This window comes from Pelobates fuscus, chromosome 5, assembly GCF_036172605.1.
Source record: "Pelobates fuscus isolate aPelFus1 chromosome 5, aPelFus1.pri, whole genome shotgun sequence".
Classification (NCBI taxonomy): Eukaryota; Metazoa; Chordata; class Amphibia; order Anura; family Pelobatidae; genus Pelobates; species Pelobates fuscus.
This window is the reverse complement of record NC_086321.1, coordinates 239,258,145-239,280,636: the sequence shown is the minus strand read 5'-3', so window position 1 is coordinate 239,280,636 and position 22,492 is coordinate 239,258,145. Positions and strand designations below refer to the sequence as shown.

At 38.0% G+C, this 22,492-nt stretch overlaps 1 protein-coding gene across 2 annotated transcripts in view; it reads left to right on the top strand.

Annotated features, from left to right (window-relative positions):
- FREM1 (FRAS1 related extracellular matrix 1) overlaps nt 1-22,492 on the top strand; it is a 132,781-nt gene that overhangs the window by 19,905 nt on the left and 90,384 nt on the right. For both annotated transcript variants that reach the window (XM_063455148.1, XM_063455149.1), the window contains exons 2-6: nt 8,786-9,257; nt 13,496-13,590; nt 14,526-14,827; nt 15,241-15,440; nt 16,859-17,182. In XM_063455148.1, the coding sequence (XP_063311218.1) occupies nt 9,018-9,257; nt 13,496-13,590; nt 14,526-14,827; nt 15,241-15,440; nt 16,859-17,182 (1,161 nt within the window). In that variant the 5' untranslated portion in view covers nt 8,786-9,017. The remainder of the gene's footprint in view (nt 1-8,785; nt 9,258-13,495; nt 13,591-14,525; nt 14,828-15,240; nt 15,441-16,858; nt 17,183-22,492) is intronic.

The window sequence follows — 22,492 nt, the reverse complement described above, 5'->3', positions numbered from 1 at the left end:
GGAGTCTGCTTGTTGGCTAATATTGTTTTTTGTTTTTTATTAAACAAGAGCCAGGGTTTAGTAGAGGGGGAGCCTTGGATTTACTATAGAGGGGGGGACTGGGGTTTAATATAGAGGGGTTGACTGGGGTTTAATATAGAGGGGGGGAAAGGACTTTAGTAGAGTGGGATGCTTTTTTTTTATATACCTACGTTTCTATGAAAATTTAAGTCTGGTTTTTTTTGCGGCCCACATAAACTTAAACCTTGTTTATTTTTCCCATGCTAGCTTTTGAGTTTGACATGCTTGGAGTAGATGGTATTGTGTGTCTGTGTCAAAATACATTGCAGTTGTCTATTGCACTGCATGGCATCTGGTATTGTTCTTCTAATAAAAATGTTATGTGCACAACCATAACATTTTATATTCCATATGAGTTTGTAGATTGAGTTCCTGAAAAATAGTGGTGTGCAAAGCTTGCATCAGGTTTATCCAAGGACACCCTAATTTGTAAACATTCAATTAGGACCTTTGGGCGCCCGTATTGCTAGCCTGAAGTTCAATCCAGTAGTTCAAGTTCAATCCAGTAAGCCAAGCTATTACAGTGTTCTTACAGTCCACAATCTTTAACTCCCTCTTTGCCCTTGTTTCACTATGGTTAGGGCAGTATATTTCTCCTGGGTACTCTGGGAATTCCCCATCAAAAATACTTAAATGCAGCTGCTTACTTTAAGTCAAGACAAGAATGTACTTAATCAGTGTAAAACACTTAGGACCACTAGTGGAATTTATTTACAGAACTTGTCTTCAGTTTAAACATAGGTCAGTATACCTGCCCTAGGGAATTCCTATTCTGATTAGGAAATAAACAACTAAGCAGATAATAGAATAACTTGGACCCACAGATGTATTCTTTAGTAAACTACTTCACAAGACATTCCACCAGAACATAGTATGTCCCTTTAAATGTGTTCTTGAGTAATGACCATTTTGAAGTCCAAAACTTACCCAGACACAGAATAGAGAGTGAGAGGTAATAGTGAAGGTAATAGGTAGAAAAATAGACACTTTTTCTTACCATGCTGCAGCATTCGTTCACAGCCAGAGAAGCACAGATTCTCCAGTGAACCATCATTCCTGGGTTTCGGCACCAAATTTGTCAAGGATAAATCATCCTTTAATTATGTTTAGGGGAACACATATCAATTCAAGTGCTTGGAGAAGTAATAAGGCACATGACACGTGGTGATAGTTGTGAATCCAGAAGAATTGCTTCTAGCTTTAACTGGGGGCAATTCGTTTTATACAGTGGGGGATACGTACTTACGCGTGAAACATATTTACTGTTTTTTAAACAGTCATAGGAAAGGAATGCAAGATAAGCAGTTTACAGAAGTAATCCGAGGGGGGCTAGTTGTTGTAAGAAAGAGAACTTAATGTAGGACAAAGTTCATTTAAGCATTACATGAGTCCAAGCTGGCCAATTTTTATATAGGCTAGCCATTTATGGCACCTACAAGCTTAAGCACATATACTCACTGATATTGTACAGGGCAAAGAGGAATCAATGGAAAAATTTTTTTTGCCCTGTACAAGATCAGTGAGTTTGTGGGCTAATTCTTCCACTTTTACCTTAGCCCCGTTCTTTAAGGCTTTAACGTATGCTTTACCCGAGGCGGACTTGGTCCTGAACCATAACTCGGGTTTGTAGCCATCACCTGCTAAGGTCTGCCTCATGGGTGTCAGTGTATTGGGCTATAATTTTTGCCACTATAGGGAAAACCTTTAAATCAACAATTTGCTTCAAATCTCTGCAGGTGCACTGATAAGTGGCCTGTATTGTCTGGATATATTGTACAAGTCCCAGGGAAGCCTTTTCCACATCAGGCAGTTGCTGGAATATAGCTAAATGTTTACGTCGCGTTCCTTCACAGTCCTCCCTTCTAATAATACAATGAGGGTATTTTCAACACATCCATTGCAAACAGCAGATTATTAGAGTCTAGGGCAACTGTGTCGACTATATAGAACTAATGGTTTTGCTAACCTTGAAATGCTGCATTCATTAGAGACTTGTTTTTTCCATTGTCACATTATAATAAATTCAATATGGAAGACTACATTAGGTTGTCCTTAAATAACCCTACTTAACCATGAATGAGTTTTCTCAAGCACTTGATGTTAATATTCTAACATTAGGTACTAAATCGGAACAGTCACATCCTGGGATTTGTACTATTAACTTCATATATTACCTATATTTAAAAAAAAAAATTGTTTGTGAGGTCTAAAAAAAATGAATGTAGATGTGATATATTTAGCCCTATGTTTGAACTGTGTGCCTATGTCTCAACTCTCTGTCAATCAATATGATAATCTTAGTCCTTTTTGTCATTAAGTATATACTATGTGTGGAGGAGGAGAAACAGATTTTTTATTTCTTCTCATTCGATACAATGTGTGCCCTCTTATGCTAAATGCTAAGAACCAGAGCATATATGACAAAAAGTTATAGGTTATATTCTCATTTTGTTATTCCTTTGTGTACTTTTCAGGAAAACAACAGTTCCGTTTTTACAGCTCAGATTTCCTAAAATGTTATTCCTCTTCCAATCTGTAACAGTTCTCCAAACATAATAGAGACTCATTAATTAAAAATGTTAAAATATATATATATTTTTAATTTCCTGTAATATACAACCCAGTTTCTGACATATGAAATAAATTAAATACAGCAAATGTAGAGTCAGAGTTAAAATGTTGATCTTTTCTCAAATTCCTAGTGGTTTTCTGAGATTTTATCCCTTCAACACCCGTGCCTTATTTTCCCACACGGAGTTGTTTAGTCATGGGAAAGAATAGCTTTGCTTTCGGTTGCTCAAAGTATATATTACTTTTGAAAATTACTAAGTTTAAAGGCACAGCACCTCCCGTTATTAGTCTACCTTAGATTTTTTGAAACTTCCTCTCTTTTCATTCATCCGTGTCACTAAACTTTACTGACATTCTCTTGCTGAGAACATTTATGTAGTAGTACTTCAATATATAACATAAACATATCAATTTGGAGTGAGATTGACAAGTATGCTCTCTGAAAAGACTAAATTTAGGTGATGTGATTATGGAGCTTGTCTTCTAGGCCATCATCATGGTCTGCTTCCATAATATAGGAAAATATGTTGTCAAAACATTTTATAATGGTTGGACAACTTACTTTGGTCCCACCAGATGTCTGTAGCCACATGGCCTGCTTCCAGACTCCCCTGCAGTACAATATGGTCTATTAGTTAGATCTACTGAACAAAGCTTGGCCATGCAGTATCACGCTCAATGGCTAAGAGCATCAGCGGAGTGCTCTCAGTCAATGAGTAGTCCTGGATCAGGTATCATCATTACCTGCAGAAACACATCCAGATTCTCCTGTAGAAGACCAGATGCAGTTCAGGGGACCCAAATAAAGTTATCAAACCATATTAAAATGGTTTTAAACATTACATTGGATTGACATTAGATCTATAAATGTCATATTTTTTTGCCGTCTTTTTATTGGTGTTTTCGACATTGTGTGTGCGCTTTTTATTTGGCCTCAATTAAAGCTTTTCTACAAAGCGTATTGCTTTTATGAAGACATAATTATAGCTCTTTTTTCAATAAAAAAGTATCTGTTTCAGAAGGCTAGAGACTAAAGGGTTATTAAAAAAACCAATTAAAATATAGCCTGAGGTGTAGAAGAAAGAAGTGCTTGCAAACCAGCAAGAGGTATTTCTCACCTTTGTACCAAGATTTCAAGATTAAAGGCAGCCTCAATCACATTTTGAACGAATTTTTATATTTATTTCCGTGAATTTTCTGTCTGGATGCCATCTAAGCACTGCATATATTTATCAAAGGTTATTAAATACTGTAATATAAATAACAATCAGCAACTCTATTCTGTGGATTTATTCCACAGTGTGATATGGTGTAAATCTCTTTGAACAGTTAATCCTACAGAATAATTCATCTGATATTGTTTATCTTGTTGAACAAACATAACAAACGTGTATCTTGTAGGAAAAATAGAATTCCTTGATGTAATAACACTTTTGTAAATGTAATACTAATTTTCTGCTTGGCTTGTATTGGTCCTGTGTAAACAAATACAGGCACTCTTCTAAGTGGATATAAAGTATTAAATATGTCAAACTCTACATTATGTGACGATAAATATTCACTTTTACAAGACACGTCTGGCGTTCCAGCTTACTGGAGTGGTTGGGATTGTTATATCACGTGGGCATTTGTGATCTCGAACTGAGTAGTGAGACTCCAATACACCTGAGTGCATTTACATTATTTCTGTATATTGGGCCATAGGTAATTTTCACTATATGTGTCTATTATATCTTTTTATTTATGTATTACCACTATCACCAATTAGACAGCTTTAGTGTGCCTTTTCATTTTGGGCCTGGAAATTTTGTGAGTGAGCAATTTCTACAATACCATATTTATAGCATTAGTACTGCAAACTATGTGCTATCACTGCAGTGTGTTTTTTTTTTTTAATTGGTTATCATGTGTCTGAGGACATAATAGCACAAAAACTCAAAATTTTTCTATGTATCTATCTATCTATCTATCTATCTACCACTTAAAGGTACATTCTAAACACCAAAACAACTTAAGCTTAATGAAACAGTTTTGGTGCCTCTGCAGGCTCACTGCTCAATTCTCTTTATTTGGGAGTTAAACTGCTTTGTTTATGCAGCCTTAGCCAAACCTACCCTGGCTGAGACTCACACTGCCTCCCTACACACCTCCTGGAAAAAAGTATATATTTTTTTTAACTTCCCTTATTGCACATTAGGCTTAAAGGACCACTATAGGCACCCAGACCACTTCAGCTTAATGAAGTGGTCTGGGTGCCAGGTCCAGCTAGGTTTAACCATTTTTGCTGTAAACATAGCAGTTTCAGAGAAACTGCTATGTTTACAAATGGGTTAATCCAGCCTCTAGCGGCTGTTTCATTGACAGCCGCTAGAGGCGCTTCTCACTGTGATTTTCACAGTGAGAAGACGCCAGCGTCCATAGGAAAACATTGAGAATGCTTTCCTATGGACTGGCTGAATGCGCGCGCGGCTCTTGACGCGCATGCGCATTCAGCTGATGACGGCGAAAAGGAGGAGGAGAGTTCCCCGCGTTGAGGGAGCCCAGCAGGGGAAAACAGGTAAGATTTAACCCCTTCCACCACTTAGAGCCTGGCAGGAGGGGGGCCCAGAGAGTGGGAGGGACCTAGAGACCCTATAGTGCCAGGGAAATGTGTATGTTTTCCTGGCACTATAGTGGTCCTTTAAAGAAACACTATAGCTTTATAAATACATTCTGAAATGTAGTTGAGCAATTTGGCCTTTAATAGGTCATACCTCTCAAGTGTCCCAGTTTCGAGGAGACAGTCCCTATTTTAACCCAGGTACCTCTGACCCTCTTTTCTCTCGTAATGTCCCTCTTTTTTAGGCGCTCCATATTGTTGGTGTGTCTGAAGTATGTTTTTTATTATTATTAATATTATTATTATTATTATTATGTCTGTTCCACAACAATAATACTCATAATAATGTGTCTTGAAATTACAAAAAAATATGTTGAGAAATCAGTCTGTATAAATAAGATACATTGTCTTTACTCTAAATTACATGCTAGTTGCATAATTGTTACTAGTAAGCCATCTAAAATTTCTGAGAACAGCCATGCCCTCAGTCACACTACTATTAAATTAAAGTCCATTAAAATGTTGGGAGGTATGAATTATACTGAGAATATTAACTAACACCCTCAGCCTATCACTGTTCTCCCATTGAGAGAAATAGTAGATCACTGCAATGAGCTGAAGTCATGGGGTTGGGTATTTCCTTTAAGACTTCATTGTATATTTCCCACTATGCTACATTGATTCCTTTAGAATAGGCTGTAATAAAATCACTGCGTCCCTTTAAGGTACAGGAAATTCCATGCAATTTCAATATAATAGGGGATTAGTGTATTAATGCACCTGTCACTTCCTGCAGTTTACTCCTCCCCAAGCACACATGAAAATGCTCAATGAAAGGGATGCAAGACCTGTTTCTCTGATTCTAAAGCAAACAGAAGCAAAATACTTATTTGGGTCTTAGGAAGTAAAAGTTAATATATATATGATGAATGTAATAAAAACAAAACTGCTAAAGGATAAATGTCTGTAACACTGCTGTGTTTTGTAAAATCACATTGCACATGTGGATTGAGAACCATACTTTAAGTACAAGGTGGCCCACTATGTTTCTTGCTACATACAGCCAGCCAGTAAGGATACAAATGGAAAAACAAATAGCAGATACAAAAAAGAAATAGAAAATGTCCTTAGTGATTGAAACAGCATGTGTTGCCACTGCTGCCAAAGAGCCAGACAGAAGGCTCTGTCTTTTGGAGTTGAAAGAGTGTTTCACTAATTTTAGAGACGGATTAACTTTTGGAAAAGTTTTGAAGCACTTTTATTGTGATCTATTGTGCCTTTTACATGCCTGCAAATAGTGCAGTTTTCTTTTTTTTCTGAAGGGTTCACACTATGAATGTATTTAATGTCTCTCAAAACATCTGTAATTGATGAGTTCTGTCACCTCTAACACAGTCTTTGACATGGTATATGTTGATGGTAAATGCATATTCTAATCTAATGTAATGGTATCTAAAATCCATGACATTTATATTCCACCTGTTGCCCTGTCTCAGCTGGCATTGCTCTAGACAACAATATATCTTGCTTGCATGGGATCAATACTGGCTAGGGCTACCATCTGGCAAGTATCTTACCAGCACTACTGGTATTTAAGCCAAAAATGCAATGCAAAGTCCATTATTTTTCTCTAAGAGAATAGTGAGAGAAATAGAGCCTAGAAATCACCTATATTATACATGGCAGGTACACACACTATATATACTATATATACACAATGATACCAATTGTCACACACACACACACACACTCAGACACTTTATGCACACAATGACAAACACCGACACACTCACAGCATACACACATTAACACAAACTATCAGTCACATTCCTATACAAAAACATACATAGACACAGTATTTACACACTGCTACACACATACACACACACACACACTCAGTCACCATACATACAATGAAACAATACTACATACACTTAGACAAAGTATGCATGCAATGACACAAAAACACACTGCATACACAATGACACACTGCTACACATACATCATTCTACATAGACTTTCAGACATAATACACACATTGTAAGTAGTTTTTTGTGATTTAGGAAAAATACATAAATGCTTATTATTATTATTATTATTATAGTTACATAATTGAAAAGAGACATACGTTCATCAAATTCTGCATTTCTCACATTTGTTTTTGCTGTGATCCAAAATAAGGCAAAAAAAAAAAAAACAGTTTGAAGTGCTTCTAATTTTGCAACAAACTAGGAATAAATTCATTTTTGACCTCAGAATGGCAGTCAGATGTCTCCTTGGATCAAAAGCTATTACCCCACTAATTAAAACTTATATCCCTGAATGTTATGTTTTTGAAGGTATTAATCAAATTGCTGTTTAAACTTATGAAATACTCTAATAAAACCACCTCTTAAGGCAGTGAATTTCACACCCTTATTGTTCTTACTGTAAAAAAAACTTTCCTTTGCCTTAGACTAAATTTAATTCTAAATGCATGACCTTATGTAAAGTCATGTTTATAAATAGATTTCCAGATAATTGTTTGTATTGGTCCTGAATATATTTGTATAATGGCATCATGTTGCCTCTGAGGCACTGTTTTTTCCAAACTAAAAAGATTTAATTTTGTTAACCTTTCTTCATATCTATAAAGCTCCATTACTTTTATTAATTTTGTAGTCCGTCTATGCATGTTCTCTAGTGCCGTAAAGAATATCTTTCTTTATCCTTCTTTACCCAAAATTGCACAACATATTCAAGGTGTGGTCTTACCAGTGATTTATAAAGAAGCTAAATTATATTTTCATCCTGAGAATTGATGCTCCTATTTATATATGGCCTTAGCAACTGCTGATTGACATTGCACATTTTTGCCTATTTTGTTGTCTATAACAATTCTCAAATCCTTCTCGTGTGTTGTTATCCCTAATAATTGTTTGTCCAGTCTTTTTTCTCTTATGTCACTCCCTGTGATGTTACGTCACATCCTGTGATGTTAGGCATATATAAGTAATTATGCAAATTAGCACGGCCAGTTTTTAATTCCAAGAAAGGTGGCAACCCTAATACTGGCCTTAAAATAAACCATTTCAAAGAAAGAAAAATAAATTCCACCAATAAGGTTCCTATTTGTGACAGCAGAATGGTCTGTCACAATGAGATCTGCAAATCGTTGGTGTCAGGCTCCAATAGGGACCAATATGGACATGTGGATGTTAAAAGTATATTAATTGCAGCATTTCGCATTATATAGTTCATTTATTTCCATTGTTGTACTGTGGAAATTAGTAAAACATTATGTCTCCTATACAAAAAGCTATGTCTCTACAAACATTATACATTCATCATTTATCAAATAGCTTCTCACAACGCAAATAGTATGTACTATGTATATCTATATACGTGAAAATGATCATGTATTAATATATGTGAACTACAATCCTCTAAAAAGTCAAGTCATAGTTGTTTTTATTGAAGTCTCGGGTGAATGGATGATGAAAGATTCCTGTTGACTTCTTAGCCTTTGCAATGTGCTTGCATTCAATCAATTTCTTTCATGTCCTCATTTTTCAGGATTAGAAAATCCCAAGAAGTATATTAATATTTGGCGTTGTCAGGATTGTTCAACGAGGTTTATTAAAGTACCACTCTTCCTCAAAGAGATTGTTGTATGCATGTTAGAGACTGTGGGACGTCTGTAACTGAAGAGATGACTGATGGATTGCCGACACTGGATATCTTAAACAATGCTTAAAGGAGAACAGATATTTTACTTTTGAAAACCAGCTTTTGAAAACCAGAGAAAATGATGTTTGGCTGGAGTGGTCAGTTGTACCCAGCTCTTGTTTTGGTAATGCTATCACTGAAGGGTCTCAGCTTTTCTTTCATCAAAATCAATAAAGGACTAAAAGTTATGAAGGGACAAAATACCTTCCTGTCTGAGAAAGACCTGCAGTTTTCCATCCCAGAGGGGAAAGACTCCTGCAAAGTGGAAGTAGTTCTTAATGAACCAATAACACAAAGAGTCGGGCAGTTGTCACCACAGGTACGTAATGTTAAAAATGAGTTGTGCATTGTCTTTGTTCTAGATTTAACAAATAGCTTTATCTCTCCGCCAGTGGAAGTTTGGCAACTACTTTCTTTCCTCTACCCTTTTAAAAATATGTTTAATTTCACAACCCCCTACCTCATTCACCATTTAATGTTCCAACATTCCATAGTCAATTTTATGTTTTCATTCTTTTCTGTACAGCTAATTAATTTCCAGTATCTCCCATTCGCCCTCCCATCAACTGGTTTATGACACCAATTTCTCTCCTTCCAAGTTAATTTATGTTCCCATACCTTCTCCATTTACATATGTTACTCCTCAAACCACTTCATGTCTACATTCTCCCCAGTAATCCTTTCATGGCCCCTTTGTGAATCTCAGCCAATACTGTATATTGACATCATGATTAAGCATGACTAAGGCATAGACGCCTACACACAAACTAAATGCTAATAGTTGAGTTTGCAGTCTCACTTCTGTACAAGTCATAATAGTTTGCTTTCTTTCTACCCACTATAAATGTGTCATTAAAAGTCTTCTCCTTATAAACATAATCCAGGATATCTCACTACTGCAGTACAGCAAGAGGGCAACATGCTATGGTACAGCAAGAGGGCAACATGGTAATTAAAGGGACACTATGGTCACCCAAACAACTTTAGCTTAATGAAGCAGTTTTGGTGTATAGATCATACACATGAAGTCTCACCGCTCAATTCCCTGCCATTTAGGAGTTCAATCACTTTGTTTATGCAGCACTAGTCACACCTCCCTGCATGTGATTTACACTGTCTTCCTAAACACTTCCTGTACATAGTCATCTAATGTTTACACTTCCTTTATTGCAAATTCTGTTTAATTTGAGGTTCTTTTCTCCTGCTAGGTTAATAGCTTGCTAGATCCTGCAGGAACATCCTGTATGTGACCCTTTTAAAGATAATGCAAACTATATGAAGATGCTAATTGTGGCAAAATATACAAATATAAAGATAATTATATTTGCATGTGAATTTTGGAGATGTCTTTGTAAACTGGCACTTTACAATAAATGTTGCAATGTATTTTCTGAGAAATATATATGCATACGAGTAAATATTTTTTTTGGGGGGGGGGGGGCGTTGGGGGTGGATCTTGGGTGAGTTCCCACACTTTTTTCCCCCAAGGATTTGGCCCCTGGTCCTAACCAATGCTATTGGTCCCACAATGCTATTGGTTCTGAGCTATGCGTGATAATAAAAGTGAGAGAATAAGCAGATATATGTCACACGACATACTAAAAAGGAGTTCGATAGGAACAGAATAATGTGTATTTTATGGAAAATGAAACCACTCTGTGCCGCACAGCATTAACATTCCCAAACAAATCATTTTTTTAAGACATGATTTCATTTTACGATTGCCTTTATGATGTAAACATTGATCATTCTTTTCTTGCAACCAAAGTATTGAAGAATTGAAGTGTGATATCTAGAGGTGAGTCAATGTTTATAAGGAATCATAAATAAATAAACACTTTGCTGCCACCTGCTGGCAAGAAATGATGTTAATTGAATTCTAAAGGAATAAAAATCCCTTAAGCAGTTTATAATTGATAGTTAATAATACAGTTAGTGACATTGTACCCCATTAACTCTGAAGCACTTAAGCATGGGAGAGTTCAATGCTGTCAGCCTGGATAGCATGCCTTGCTGCACAAATTCACAAGATTACAGTCAGGGCCGGACTGGGAAAAAAATTAGGCCCGGGCATTTTTCAATCAGAGCGGCCCCTAAGAAGGGGGCGGGGCCAGAGAGGGTGTGTTTTGTCATCACTAATGACAAGCACACCCCCTCTCAAAGTGAGCAAGTTGGTTCAATGCGCAGAGCCGCGCTGAAGAGCTCTGGCATTAGAAAAAGGCTTGCGCTGTGTTTGCTTTTAAATTGTCTCTGGTTTCTCCACAAGTGGGATACCAGAGGACAATTGGGCCAGGAAAGTGTATGGTGCATGTGTTTGGAGCCTGCTTGTGAAATTGCGTGTGTGTAGAGTGTGGTGTGGTATTGTGTAAATAGGTCAATTTCATTTGTGTTTGTGATGTAATATGTGTGGCTAGGGGCTGTAGATAGTGTGTGTATAGGGGGCATAGTGTTATAGGGGATGTAGCGAGTGTGTGCATACAGGCTGTAGTGTGTGTGTGTGTGTGTGTGTATAGGTGACGTAGTGTGTGTAGGGGTTGTAGAGAGGGTGTGTAGGAGATCTAGTGTGTAAAGGACCCAGAGTGTGTATAGGAGATTGTGTGTGTGTGTGTGTGTGTATATATATAGAGGATTAAGAGTGCATATAGGGTAAGGGATCTAGCGTGTATCTGGAGCGTAATGTGTGTGGTGGTGCAGTGTGAGGGGTGCTGTAGTGTGTGTGTGTGTTTGTGTGTGTATATATATATATATATATATATATATATATATTTGGACGTATTGTATGTGTGAGGGGCGCAGTGTGTGTGTATTTAAGAGGGGTGCTGTGTGTGAGGGTGTTTTTATCTGCCGTCACATTCTAGGTTTCTAATTTTCTTTGTCTGTTAACTCACTGAGGGTTATTTTATATATGTGTATGTGTGTGAGCGAGGGTGCGGTCTGTCTGAGGGTGCTGTCTGTCTGAGGGTGCTGTCTGTCTGAGGGTGCTGTCTGTGAGTGAGGGTGCTGTGTGTGTCTGAAGGTGATGTGTGTGTCTGAAGGTGATGTGTGCTGAGTGTCTGAGGGTGCTGTGTGTCTGGGTGCGCTGTGTGTCTGGGTGCGCTGTTTGTCTGGGTGCACTGTGTGTCTCGTTGCGCTGTGTGTCTGGGTGCGCTGTGTGTCTGGGTGCGCTGTGTGTCTGCGTGCGCTGTGAGTCTGCGTGCGCTGTGAGTGTTTGGGTGCTGTGAGTGTCTGGGGGTGCTGTGTGTGTCTGGGGGGGCTGTGTGTGTCTGAGGGTGCTGTGTGTGTCTGGGGGTGCTGTGTGTGTCTGGGGGTGCTGTATGTGTTTGGGTGCTGTGTGTGTCTGGGGGGCTGTGTGTGTCTGGGGGTGCTGTATGTGTTTGGGTGCTGTGTGTGTTTGGGGTGCTGTGTGTGTTTGGGTGCTGTGTGTGTTTGGGTGCTGTGTGTGTTTGGGTGCTGTGTGTGTCTGGGGGGGCTGTGTGTGTCTGGGGGGGCTGTGTGTGTCTGGGGGGGCTGTGTGTGTTTGGGTGCTGTGTGTGTCTGGGGGGGCTGTGTGTGTCTGGGTGGGGGGGCTGTGTGTGTCTGGGGGGGGCTGTGTGTGTCTGGGGGGGGCTGTGTGTGTCTGGGGGGGGCTGTGTGTGTCTGGGGGGGGGCTGTGTGTGTCTGGGGGTGATGTGTGTGTGTGAGGGGGCTGTTTTTTTTTAATTTAAATATTTTAATTTAAATATATTATTAATAATTAATTATTATTTGTTTTAATTTAAATATATTATTAATAATTAAAAAAAAAAGTTATATCCCCCCCTCCCTTCTTACCTTTAGCATGGGAGGGGGGGAGCCGTTCTGCCTGCGAGGAGCCATTCTGCCTGGGGGGGATCCTTTCTGCATCTTCCTTCCCTGGTGGTCCAGTGGTGAGAGTGAACTCTAACCTGCCGGCTAGAGTTCACTCTCGCGAGATCTGAGCGTTGCCGCGGTAACCGCGGCAACACTCAGACCTCGCAAGAGGACCCGGCGGAGCTGCTGGATTGAGCTCCACCGGTCCTCTCTGCTGCCTCCCTCACACCCCACAGCCGGCGGCCGCCTGTCAGTGTCTCTGGGCCGGTGAGGGAGATCTTTGATCTCCCCACCGGCCCATGGAGGCTCAGAGCAGGGCCGGCGCTCGGGTAGCGCGCTGGCCCTGCTGGGGCTGGCAGGGAAGATCCTGTGATCTCCCCTGCTGGCCTCGGCCCCACGGCCATCGCGGCCCACCGGGCATTTGCCCGGTGGGCCCGATGGCCAGTCCGGGCCTGATTACAGTGTACTGGAATTTATTGGGAAAAAAATATAAGATTTCTTCTTTTCCCCAAGTTATATATGAATTATGGGTAAATGGCCGGCGATTGCAGATCATATAAATAGCATCACATTAGTAACTATCAATGTTGGACTACTTATCAACCATATGCAACAATTTATACATTTTGCATAAATAATCAAATTAAATTAAAATCAGCCTTGGCCAATCTTTTAGAATTTGTGTGAAGATAAATGTTAGTGTAATAATGAAAGATTTGTTTTCTTTAGGTATTTGATTGCCATTTTCTGTCGAATGAGGTTCAGTACAATCACAATGGCTGCCCCATTTTAGATGAAGATGAAGTCATGCTCAGACTTTACAGGTTAGCATAAAGAAAATGAAATATTTTGCAATGTAAAATAACATGTTGTACTCTAAATCTACTTTCAGTAACAGAATCCAATACTTACGGGTGACTTAAGTTGGATCTTAGCATTGTTTCCATTAGTGATAGCTAAACCTTGGCACCCCCAGATATTCTAGGAATGCAGTTCTCTAAAATCGGAGGCGTTAAAGGAACACTCAATTGAAAATTGTTAGTTTGTTTTTAACAAATTAGTAGATATAACCCCAAAGAAAACATACATGCATTTATTATAGGGTATATGAAAAACATTTTGCAAAAGCTGCAGATCTTGTGTTTGAAGCCTTTGCAAGCCCTCCCCTCTATCTCTGCCACCAATCATGCCATGAGCATGTGTACTTTTTTGGCTTTCCTAGGCTTCACATTGAGCTGTAGTGCAGTTCATTAACAAGGAAGGAAAGTAGATGAGTACTAACACAGGGTACCTGCATCTTCCATTAGTTCTGTGAAGTGAAAGGAGAGGAAGACCCCCTCACTCGCTAACTGAATGACAATAAGGGCGGTGTTTCTGTCCCCAATTATAAATGTTCTGAGATCAATAGAGTAAATGTCAATTTTACTGTCAAGAAACTGTCAGAAAGCTGAAGTGCTTTATGTATGTGGAGTGATCCATTAAGACTAGGCAACAATTGTGGAGGATCTTTCACGTAACACCAAATTGGATGCAAATTAAAAAATGTAGACAAAAATGCCCAAGCAATATTTCAGTATTCACTAATGATTGTACATTTTGTAATCCAGTTGTTCAATAGGATATTCTCATTGTTAGAATCATTAGCAAAATATTTTACTATTTGGTGGGCTTGGTGTGGTTATAAACTGTAGTTAAAGGCTCTGTTTGCTTGTTATCTGTGAATAATTCTAGTAAACCTGACTATATTATCCTTGTATAGATTTACAGAAAATCAAACATTCACAGAAACATTTATACTAAGGATAAAGTTAGTGGAACCTGATTGCAATATCATAAAACTGGGTCCAAAGCAGCTGGAGGTGTCTGAGTTTTATGGCTTATCAAATGTAATCAATATGAATGTACTAAGCTTTGACTATAATAAGAAGATGAACCTTGCCTGCACTATCAGAGTGGCTCCCTCAGAATCTCACCTACCAGCTCATGGCCAACTTGTCACTGGAGAATCAAAGAAAGAACAACCTCGTGGAGATGAGCCAGACAGCTTCTTCCATGGATCAAGTGAGTTTGATTTTTACCCCATAAATACACATTGCTCAATTGAAATAACCGGTAAAAGTTAATAAGTACATTTGGGTTAGCTTTATCAGTTTAACACAATACATATTGTTTCATGAAATCAGATCAAGCCTGACTAGGACTGGGGTCGTGCACATTTTATTTGTATCTTGGTCACAGTTGATAGAGTGTGGGCTCTAAAGTTCAGTTAATGTATAGCAAAGTGCCCCAAATGTCATGAGGACCACCAAGAGTTGAGCTGAGTTGCAGTTTAAGATTAGTTATCTTACGAACAGAGTGGAGCTATTGTATATTAAACAATCATTCTTCACAGTGACAATATTATCTTTAATATTTCCTTTTCATGTACATATCTGAAACATTGTAATACAGTTCTCGAATCTTATTTTCAACAGATCAAAAAACAAGCCCTCTGTGCAGGAGAGGAGAATGTATATTGGGCCTAAATAAAATTGAGAAGGTGTTAAAAACTAGCTGTGACGAATTCCTTCTAATGGGGATCAGATATCAGCATCTTGATCCTCCATCTCCAAAAATTGATTACATTAGCATCAAACTGGATTTAACTGATACCCGTAGTAAAACCTTGTATAAGGTAAGTCATGTAGTTTGTTTAACACTTATGTTTCAACACATGTATTTCTTGTTAAAGACTCTTTTTCTATTAGGTGTAGATTGACTATCTGCATCTCAATGCTCCTCACAGCTGTTACAGAGTTGTATGAATGATACCTTTATTTCTGGTTAATAAATTGCTGATTGACTTTTTTCCTGTCCTTTTACCTATGTCTACATGTAAGCTTCACTCACAAATAATTTATTGAAATGTATTGTGACATACATTGTTGATATCTACTATTTTTGTAATTGTGTGCTTAGGACAGATATCTTTTTGATGTGCAATATACATTATCACTCAAATAATGACAATGCATAGTATAAGGATACAGTTGTTCTATATGATCTGTTATGAAGACTGCTATAGTTAAGATATTTCATGTATCTATCCTTTTTTTGGCAGAGCCTATATTTAAAGTATTTTAACCTAACTGTTTCACAAGGTAAATTTACTGAAATACATGTCACAAATAGTTCAATTCAAGTCCTCATTCTGTACATTTTTATCTGCAAAGAATGAACAACCAGTACAGATATAATAGGTGAATTTTAGTATCATGCGATGTGCAAAAAAGAGCCTCAATACAGTTGTGGAAAGTGGAAGTTGTATTTTTAGAAATGTTCTTTAATAATAAATCGAGCATTACTTATGTGTGGTAGCCTTTTATCTGTTATTAATTATTAATAGCACCACTGGGGAAAGGTTTTAACAAACATGCCTCAAAGAAACATTTACACATGGTAAGTTTGCACAGCCCTGTCTACAAGCTATACAACCCAGTCTATAGTCTATAGTCTATAGCAGAGTGAAGCGGATGTGCACAAGAATAGCGTAAAAAGTAAGAAAACCGCTTTGTCTAAGTTATAGATGTGCAAGTACTAGGAGTTTTGGGATTAGTAGAGAGAGATAAGGTTTAAAGGAATCATTTGGAAGTGATTAGGGACTAGGAAAATATTATAGATCGTGTCAAATTCCATCACATTATGGACTACTTCCAGTAAATTGAGTGAGAATTAGGTGGATTTTACAATATCAGTCTAAGCAGTAATAGCTACTATAGGAAGTCAATATAAATTATTCTCTTTAGAAATTTAAAAGCAAAATGAAGAAAATATATGGGAAATCTATTTCTCGATCTACTTTAAAATTGTGGATATATTTTAGAAGACCTGATTTCATTTAATTTCTTAAAATGACATTTGGCCAGAATCTAATGTTTGATAATAGGTGAAAATACTTTTGATAGTGAAATTCATGGTGTTGTTTAATAATTTGGTTCCTACTTCCTAAATCACTGTGACCAATCACTAAATAAATAAGATGTAAAAGTAGCAGTTTTTAGTCATTTGTGCAGAGCCCTATTGTTCTCTTTCTAACCTGACTTTTTATTACAGTCTGAACGTGCATGGATTCCTGTCCACATTCATGATGCTGTTCCCAATCAAATCCCCAAAGCTGCCTTCATGTCAATGTTCATTTTAGAAGTGGATCAGTTCATTCTGACTCCAATAACAACGGCAGCGGTAGATGCAGAGGACAGTGAAACAGCCAAACCTCTGCTGGTTTTCAACATAACGAACCCTCCGGCTCAAGGTTTTATTACACACCTGTCAGATCACACCAAGCCTATTACATCTTTCACTTGGAGAGATCTCAATGACATGCAAATAGCTTATCAGCCTCCAAACAGCAGCCACACAGAGAGAAAAAATTTGGAGGTAAATGAAGTGATATGTTATCAGTTTAGAAATTGATCAATATGAAAATAGTTTCATTATTTTATTCTCTCATAGGGGGAATGTCATGTGTAGGAAAAATTGTACTTCAAAATAAAGATAATTTCCATAGTAATGATGTAGCAGGTTCATAAAAAACATTGAAGCATATATTCAATACAGTCTAGTTAATTGAATTAGAATTGTTGCCTTACTGAGATACTATTAGGATTTCATGTATAATAATCGGACAATAGAACCTAAAATATATACATACCACTTATCTTATTTCTTGATCTACTTCATTATTTAAAGGAACGCTATACATACTAAAACAACTTTGTATAACTGATGTTGTTATAGTGTCTACAATAGATCGCTACTACTACGTTTCTCCAAAACATTTTATTTTAAAATTTAGAAGACTTGGAAGTATGTGCGCAAGTTACCATCAAAGGTAGCCTTCTGGAGGACCATACTAAGACTCTATCCTGCACACTATAATTTAATTAAATATTGCAATCCCACAAGGGTACCAATTTAGGGAGTTATCTACTAAACAGCTGCAAGACAAATAAAATTCCAAAACAAAAACAATGACCTGATTTTCATCTGAAATCAAATGGACAAACTGTCAAAATTCTGTTTAGACGAAACCATCATTTCAGCTGTGCCTACATTACAGGATGTTTGGGGAGGGCGAAAGGAGGCAATGTGAGAATCTGTAGGTAAGGTGATTATTATGGAAAAACTTTCCTAGACACAGCAAGTGGAGCTTACTTAAGCTCCTCCTTGAGTCTAAGAAAGTCAGGCTTGGAAAAATGCACAAGATAGATATAGTAGTGTTTTAGTCCCTAATTTGTCTCATGTTTTGAAGAGAAGAGGAAGCGATTAAGAAAAGGTAACAGCGTAACAGTGCCACTTTGATAGATAAATCCCTAATGTTGTATCCTTTTGGATTTGTTTTATCCTTATTATACATTCAGAATTAGTTCGTTTTCAGTTTGTTTCGGTTTGCAAAGAGTTTGGAAATTCGGGCACTTCCAAATTGCTAAATTCCTCCAAACTAAGCCAAAATTTGATTTGGAACAAAATGAATAGCATGTTTGTTAAACAATGGTTGATGTCACTGCATAGTCCTCTGCATTTCAGAAGCACAGCAGATGAAGACATGGAGTCATCGTGTGCAGGAAAATAGATAAAGGGACAGTAGAAAAGCGGTAGGTCAAAACGAGCAAATCGGTAAAAGAACAATATAGCGTTAGGAATATAAACAAGGTTAACTACCTATTTAGATTTCTAGGTTCCTCCAGAAGTAGTAAAACATTTTGTTTTGCTACCTTTACTATTTCCGGCAGGTCAGTCTTGAGATCTTCAATCCATGCAATACTTCCTCATAGATTAAGGAAACATCCCAATTGCAGTAACTGTCTATACTAGAGCAGGAAGTAGAGGATGTATTAATACAAAATATCACATTCTTCTCTGACCTAAACTAACCTTTACCCCATAATTCCATTCATCCAGAAAATAATGAAAATATAGTAACACTACCATAATAGTAAAAATAAATACACATTGATTTAATTATATTTCTTTGTTTGCTTGGGAACAAATCTCTATTTGAAACTTTTTCATTTTTGGTCGCTACATTGTTTGTTTAACAAATAGTAAAAAAAAAAAAAAAAAAACCCCACAAAATAAACACTATGTAAGCTTTGGCAGTCCTTCACATGTCAGGTTTTGGAAATGATAAAAAAAAATGATTACTAGATTAAACTACAAAGCATATGATTTAACAGCATTGCAACAATGCTATTAATTTAAAACAGAAAAAAAGAGGTGGAGCGCAGTAGTGATGAAAATTTGTATTAATTTGCTGTTCATTATGATTTGCTAATAAATGACACACATGTTGAAAAACTACATTTAAATTCTAAATGACATTAAAAATCTAAATGTTAAATATAAATGCATGGAATTTGCCAAACTACGAACATGGAATGACCAATAGGTACATTTTAAACAAGTGATCATTTGTAGATAAAAGTACGCAAATTTACCAGAGAGTAATTTTGAACCTTAAAGGATTGCTATAATAATTCCATGATCACATTCTGGATTATATTAAAGGGATACCATAGACACCAAAACAACTTTAGCTTAATAAAGTAGTAGTTTTGGTGTATAGAGTTAAATCACTTTGTTTATGTACAGGGCTCGAGTCCTGCAGGAACGCATGTGGAAAAAGTGCAGTAATGCCGTTCCCGTGAAATGGTCTGACACTGGTCCGAGGGGTAATTATGGACCCGATGCATGAGGGGTTAATGGTGCAGAGGGCCCCCGGCAGCTTGCAGGAGGAAGGAGAGGGTCCAGGATCTCGGAGACACCACAGCACAGAGTGAGGGGGGGGGGGAGGGGGCGGCAGAGAGTCCTGACTGGCTGCTCAGATCACTTTAATTACATAAGTGACTCAGATCGCCTTCCCACGCTGCTGCTCAGACAGAGCCTGGGTGGCCTGCTCCCCAGGTAGGGAGACTCTGCGGCCGGCGGACAGGCAGGGATACCATGTACACAGCCTCAGCATCTGCCCGCACCTAAATCCTCCGCAGGGGGGATGGGGTCGCGTGCCTGCTGGGTAATCCCTGATCAGTGGTTGCCCCCTGTGTGAGTTAGCCACCCCCTGCAGGCATAGCACAACCTGCTGCTGGAAATGTACGGTGTGCCCCCCGCCCCCCTGCATTCACTCACCAGGGCCAGGGTGGGCAGCACGTGCATGTGACCCCTGTAGACCATGGAAACCACCTATCTGAGGGATGGCATCTGCAGCAACACTGTGTTCTTTATACAAGTCTATTTTGATTGTAATATGTAGTGTAAAAAAATATGCCAAAAAAGTTATCAATTAACACTGACAATTGATAATAAATTTGCTTGGTACTGAAATGTTACTGATAACAGTACAAGAAAAAAGGTTTGGATATAAGCTAAAGTCCTAGTTCTTATCACACATGCCAGCAAGCCTCAGGATTTTATCTTGAAAATAGCAATTAATTTGCCTTCCTTTCAGTTCCTTCAGCTCATTGGTGTTTCACCTAGTTATTGAAACCTGTAGTTTCTCTTTAAGGATGCAGTAGAGTGAGGTTATTTATCATTTTGGACAACATAGTGTTTACTATATACCTTAGGATTTTCATTTATTACACTTGTTTCATAATAAGCAGACCCATTCTATGTATGGTAAAGGTGTATTTTATCATATTTTATTATTTGACTTTTCGTTCAGGAGTTATAAAGTAACACAATAAGCAAAATAACTAACTCCAAATAATAAAATACATTAAAATACACTTTTACCCCCACATTCTAGGTAAGACAAATACTACATGAGTTAGTTATTTTGCTTAAATCACACCTCAACAAAACAGCAGATAATAAAATACTCTAAAATACACCTTTATTTGTAATATGATAATGTGTATGTACTTGCAAACATGGCTAAGAAAGACCAGGCCAAGAAACCTATGACTGACAATCTCAATTCTGAATTAGCAGGGGATTACGGTCTCATGCAATAATGTCAGCCATGTCTTTATTGCAGAGTTAACTTAGTTTGTTGTTACAACTGTTCTATATTAATTTTTTTATTGCATGTGAAGTTTGGAGATGTCTTTACAATGGCACTTTACAATAAATGTTGCACTGTATTTTCTCAGAAACATATATGCATACGAGTGTATAATTTTTTTGGGGTGGGGTGGGGGGGGGGGGGGGTGGGGGTGTGTGGGTGTGGATCTTGGGTGAGTTCCCACACTTTTTCCCCCAGGACTTGACCCCTGTTTATGCATCTGACCCACACAGCCTTCCTATACACTTCCTGTAAAGTGAAATCTAATGTTTAAACTTCCTTTACTGCAAATTCAATTTAATTTATAATGTTTTATCTCCTCCTCTGTTAATAGCCTGTTAGACCCTACAGTAGCATCATGTGTGAGTTTAATTTACAGAGCAGGAGATGAAAACATTAAAACTAGTTTACATCTGATTGAAAATGTAACCAATCTCTTTCATGCAGGCTGTGTCAGTCACAGCCAGGGGAGGTGTGGCTAAGGCTGCATTAACATGGAAATAGAAAGAGGTCCAGCACTCCAGAGTACAAAAAAAGGCAACTTTTATTGAACCCACTGCCACACAACGTTTCGACCTGAACAGTCTTTGTCAAGCTTGACAAACACCGTTCATGTCGAAACGTTGTGTGGCAGTGGGTTCAATAAAAGTTGACTTTTTTTGTACTCTGGAGTGCCTGGACCACTTTCTATTTCCATTATCAAGTATTTGGTTCCTGTTGCTGGGACCGGCACCCAGATACATATTGCAGAGGGAATTTAGTTAATTTCCATATCCCTGGACTTTTGGTTAAGGCTGCATAAACAGACGCAAAGTGATTTAACTCCTAACAGAGAATTGAGCAGCGAGACTGCAGGGTCATAATCTATACACCGAAACTGCTTCATTAAACTAAAGTTGATTTGCTGCCTATAGTATCCCTTTAATATAACTCAGAACGTGATAATGGGATTATCATAGTAAATTCTTCAATATTTCTTCATAATGTGCATGTTCATTCTTTCAAGTCTATTTTCATGAACGTCTAAAATATTTGGTAATAATTTCAACATGTTTGGGTCTTTTAAGCAAATAACACAGTGAGAGAGATGTTTCAAAGTATTTCGTTCTAAAAATGGTGCAAAAGTAAAAAAGGGAAGACGGCGCCAATGGAATGTGCTGCTATTTCCAATGGTTTCCATGGTGATTCCACTTTATTATTTTAGACCACTTTTTACAACAAAACATTTTGATACATTTTTCCTAATGCCTCTTCTGGTACTTGCTGCAGTGGTTATGGAGCCATTCGTGCCCAGTTTTAGAACAATTTGACAAGTTACCTGGGTACCCAGATCAGGTCTTCTCTTGCAACCAGTGAGGGCATCCATCCATGGCTCTTAGTGCTGTAAAGTTAAGAACAATCTGGATTCTGACTACATGCTTCTGAGGTCTGCCAACAGCACACTTTAGGCTCCTTACAAACCCAGGGGTTTGGCCCCCACTAACCCACCTATACACACATACTCACACACATTCACAGATACCACTCACTACTAAATATACATTTAGACACACTCTGTCAGCCATGCACAGACAAACAAAAAATACACTGCCAGGCGCACACATACTAAGAGTCCTGACACACATATACATTGACAGACACACATACACACTGACAGAAGCTCACACATTTAAGATGTTTAAGCC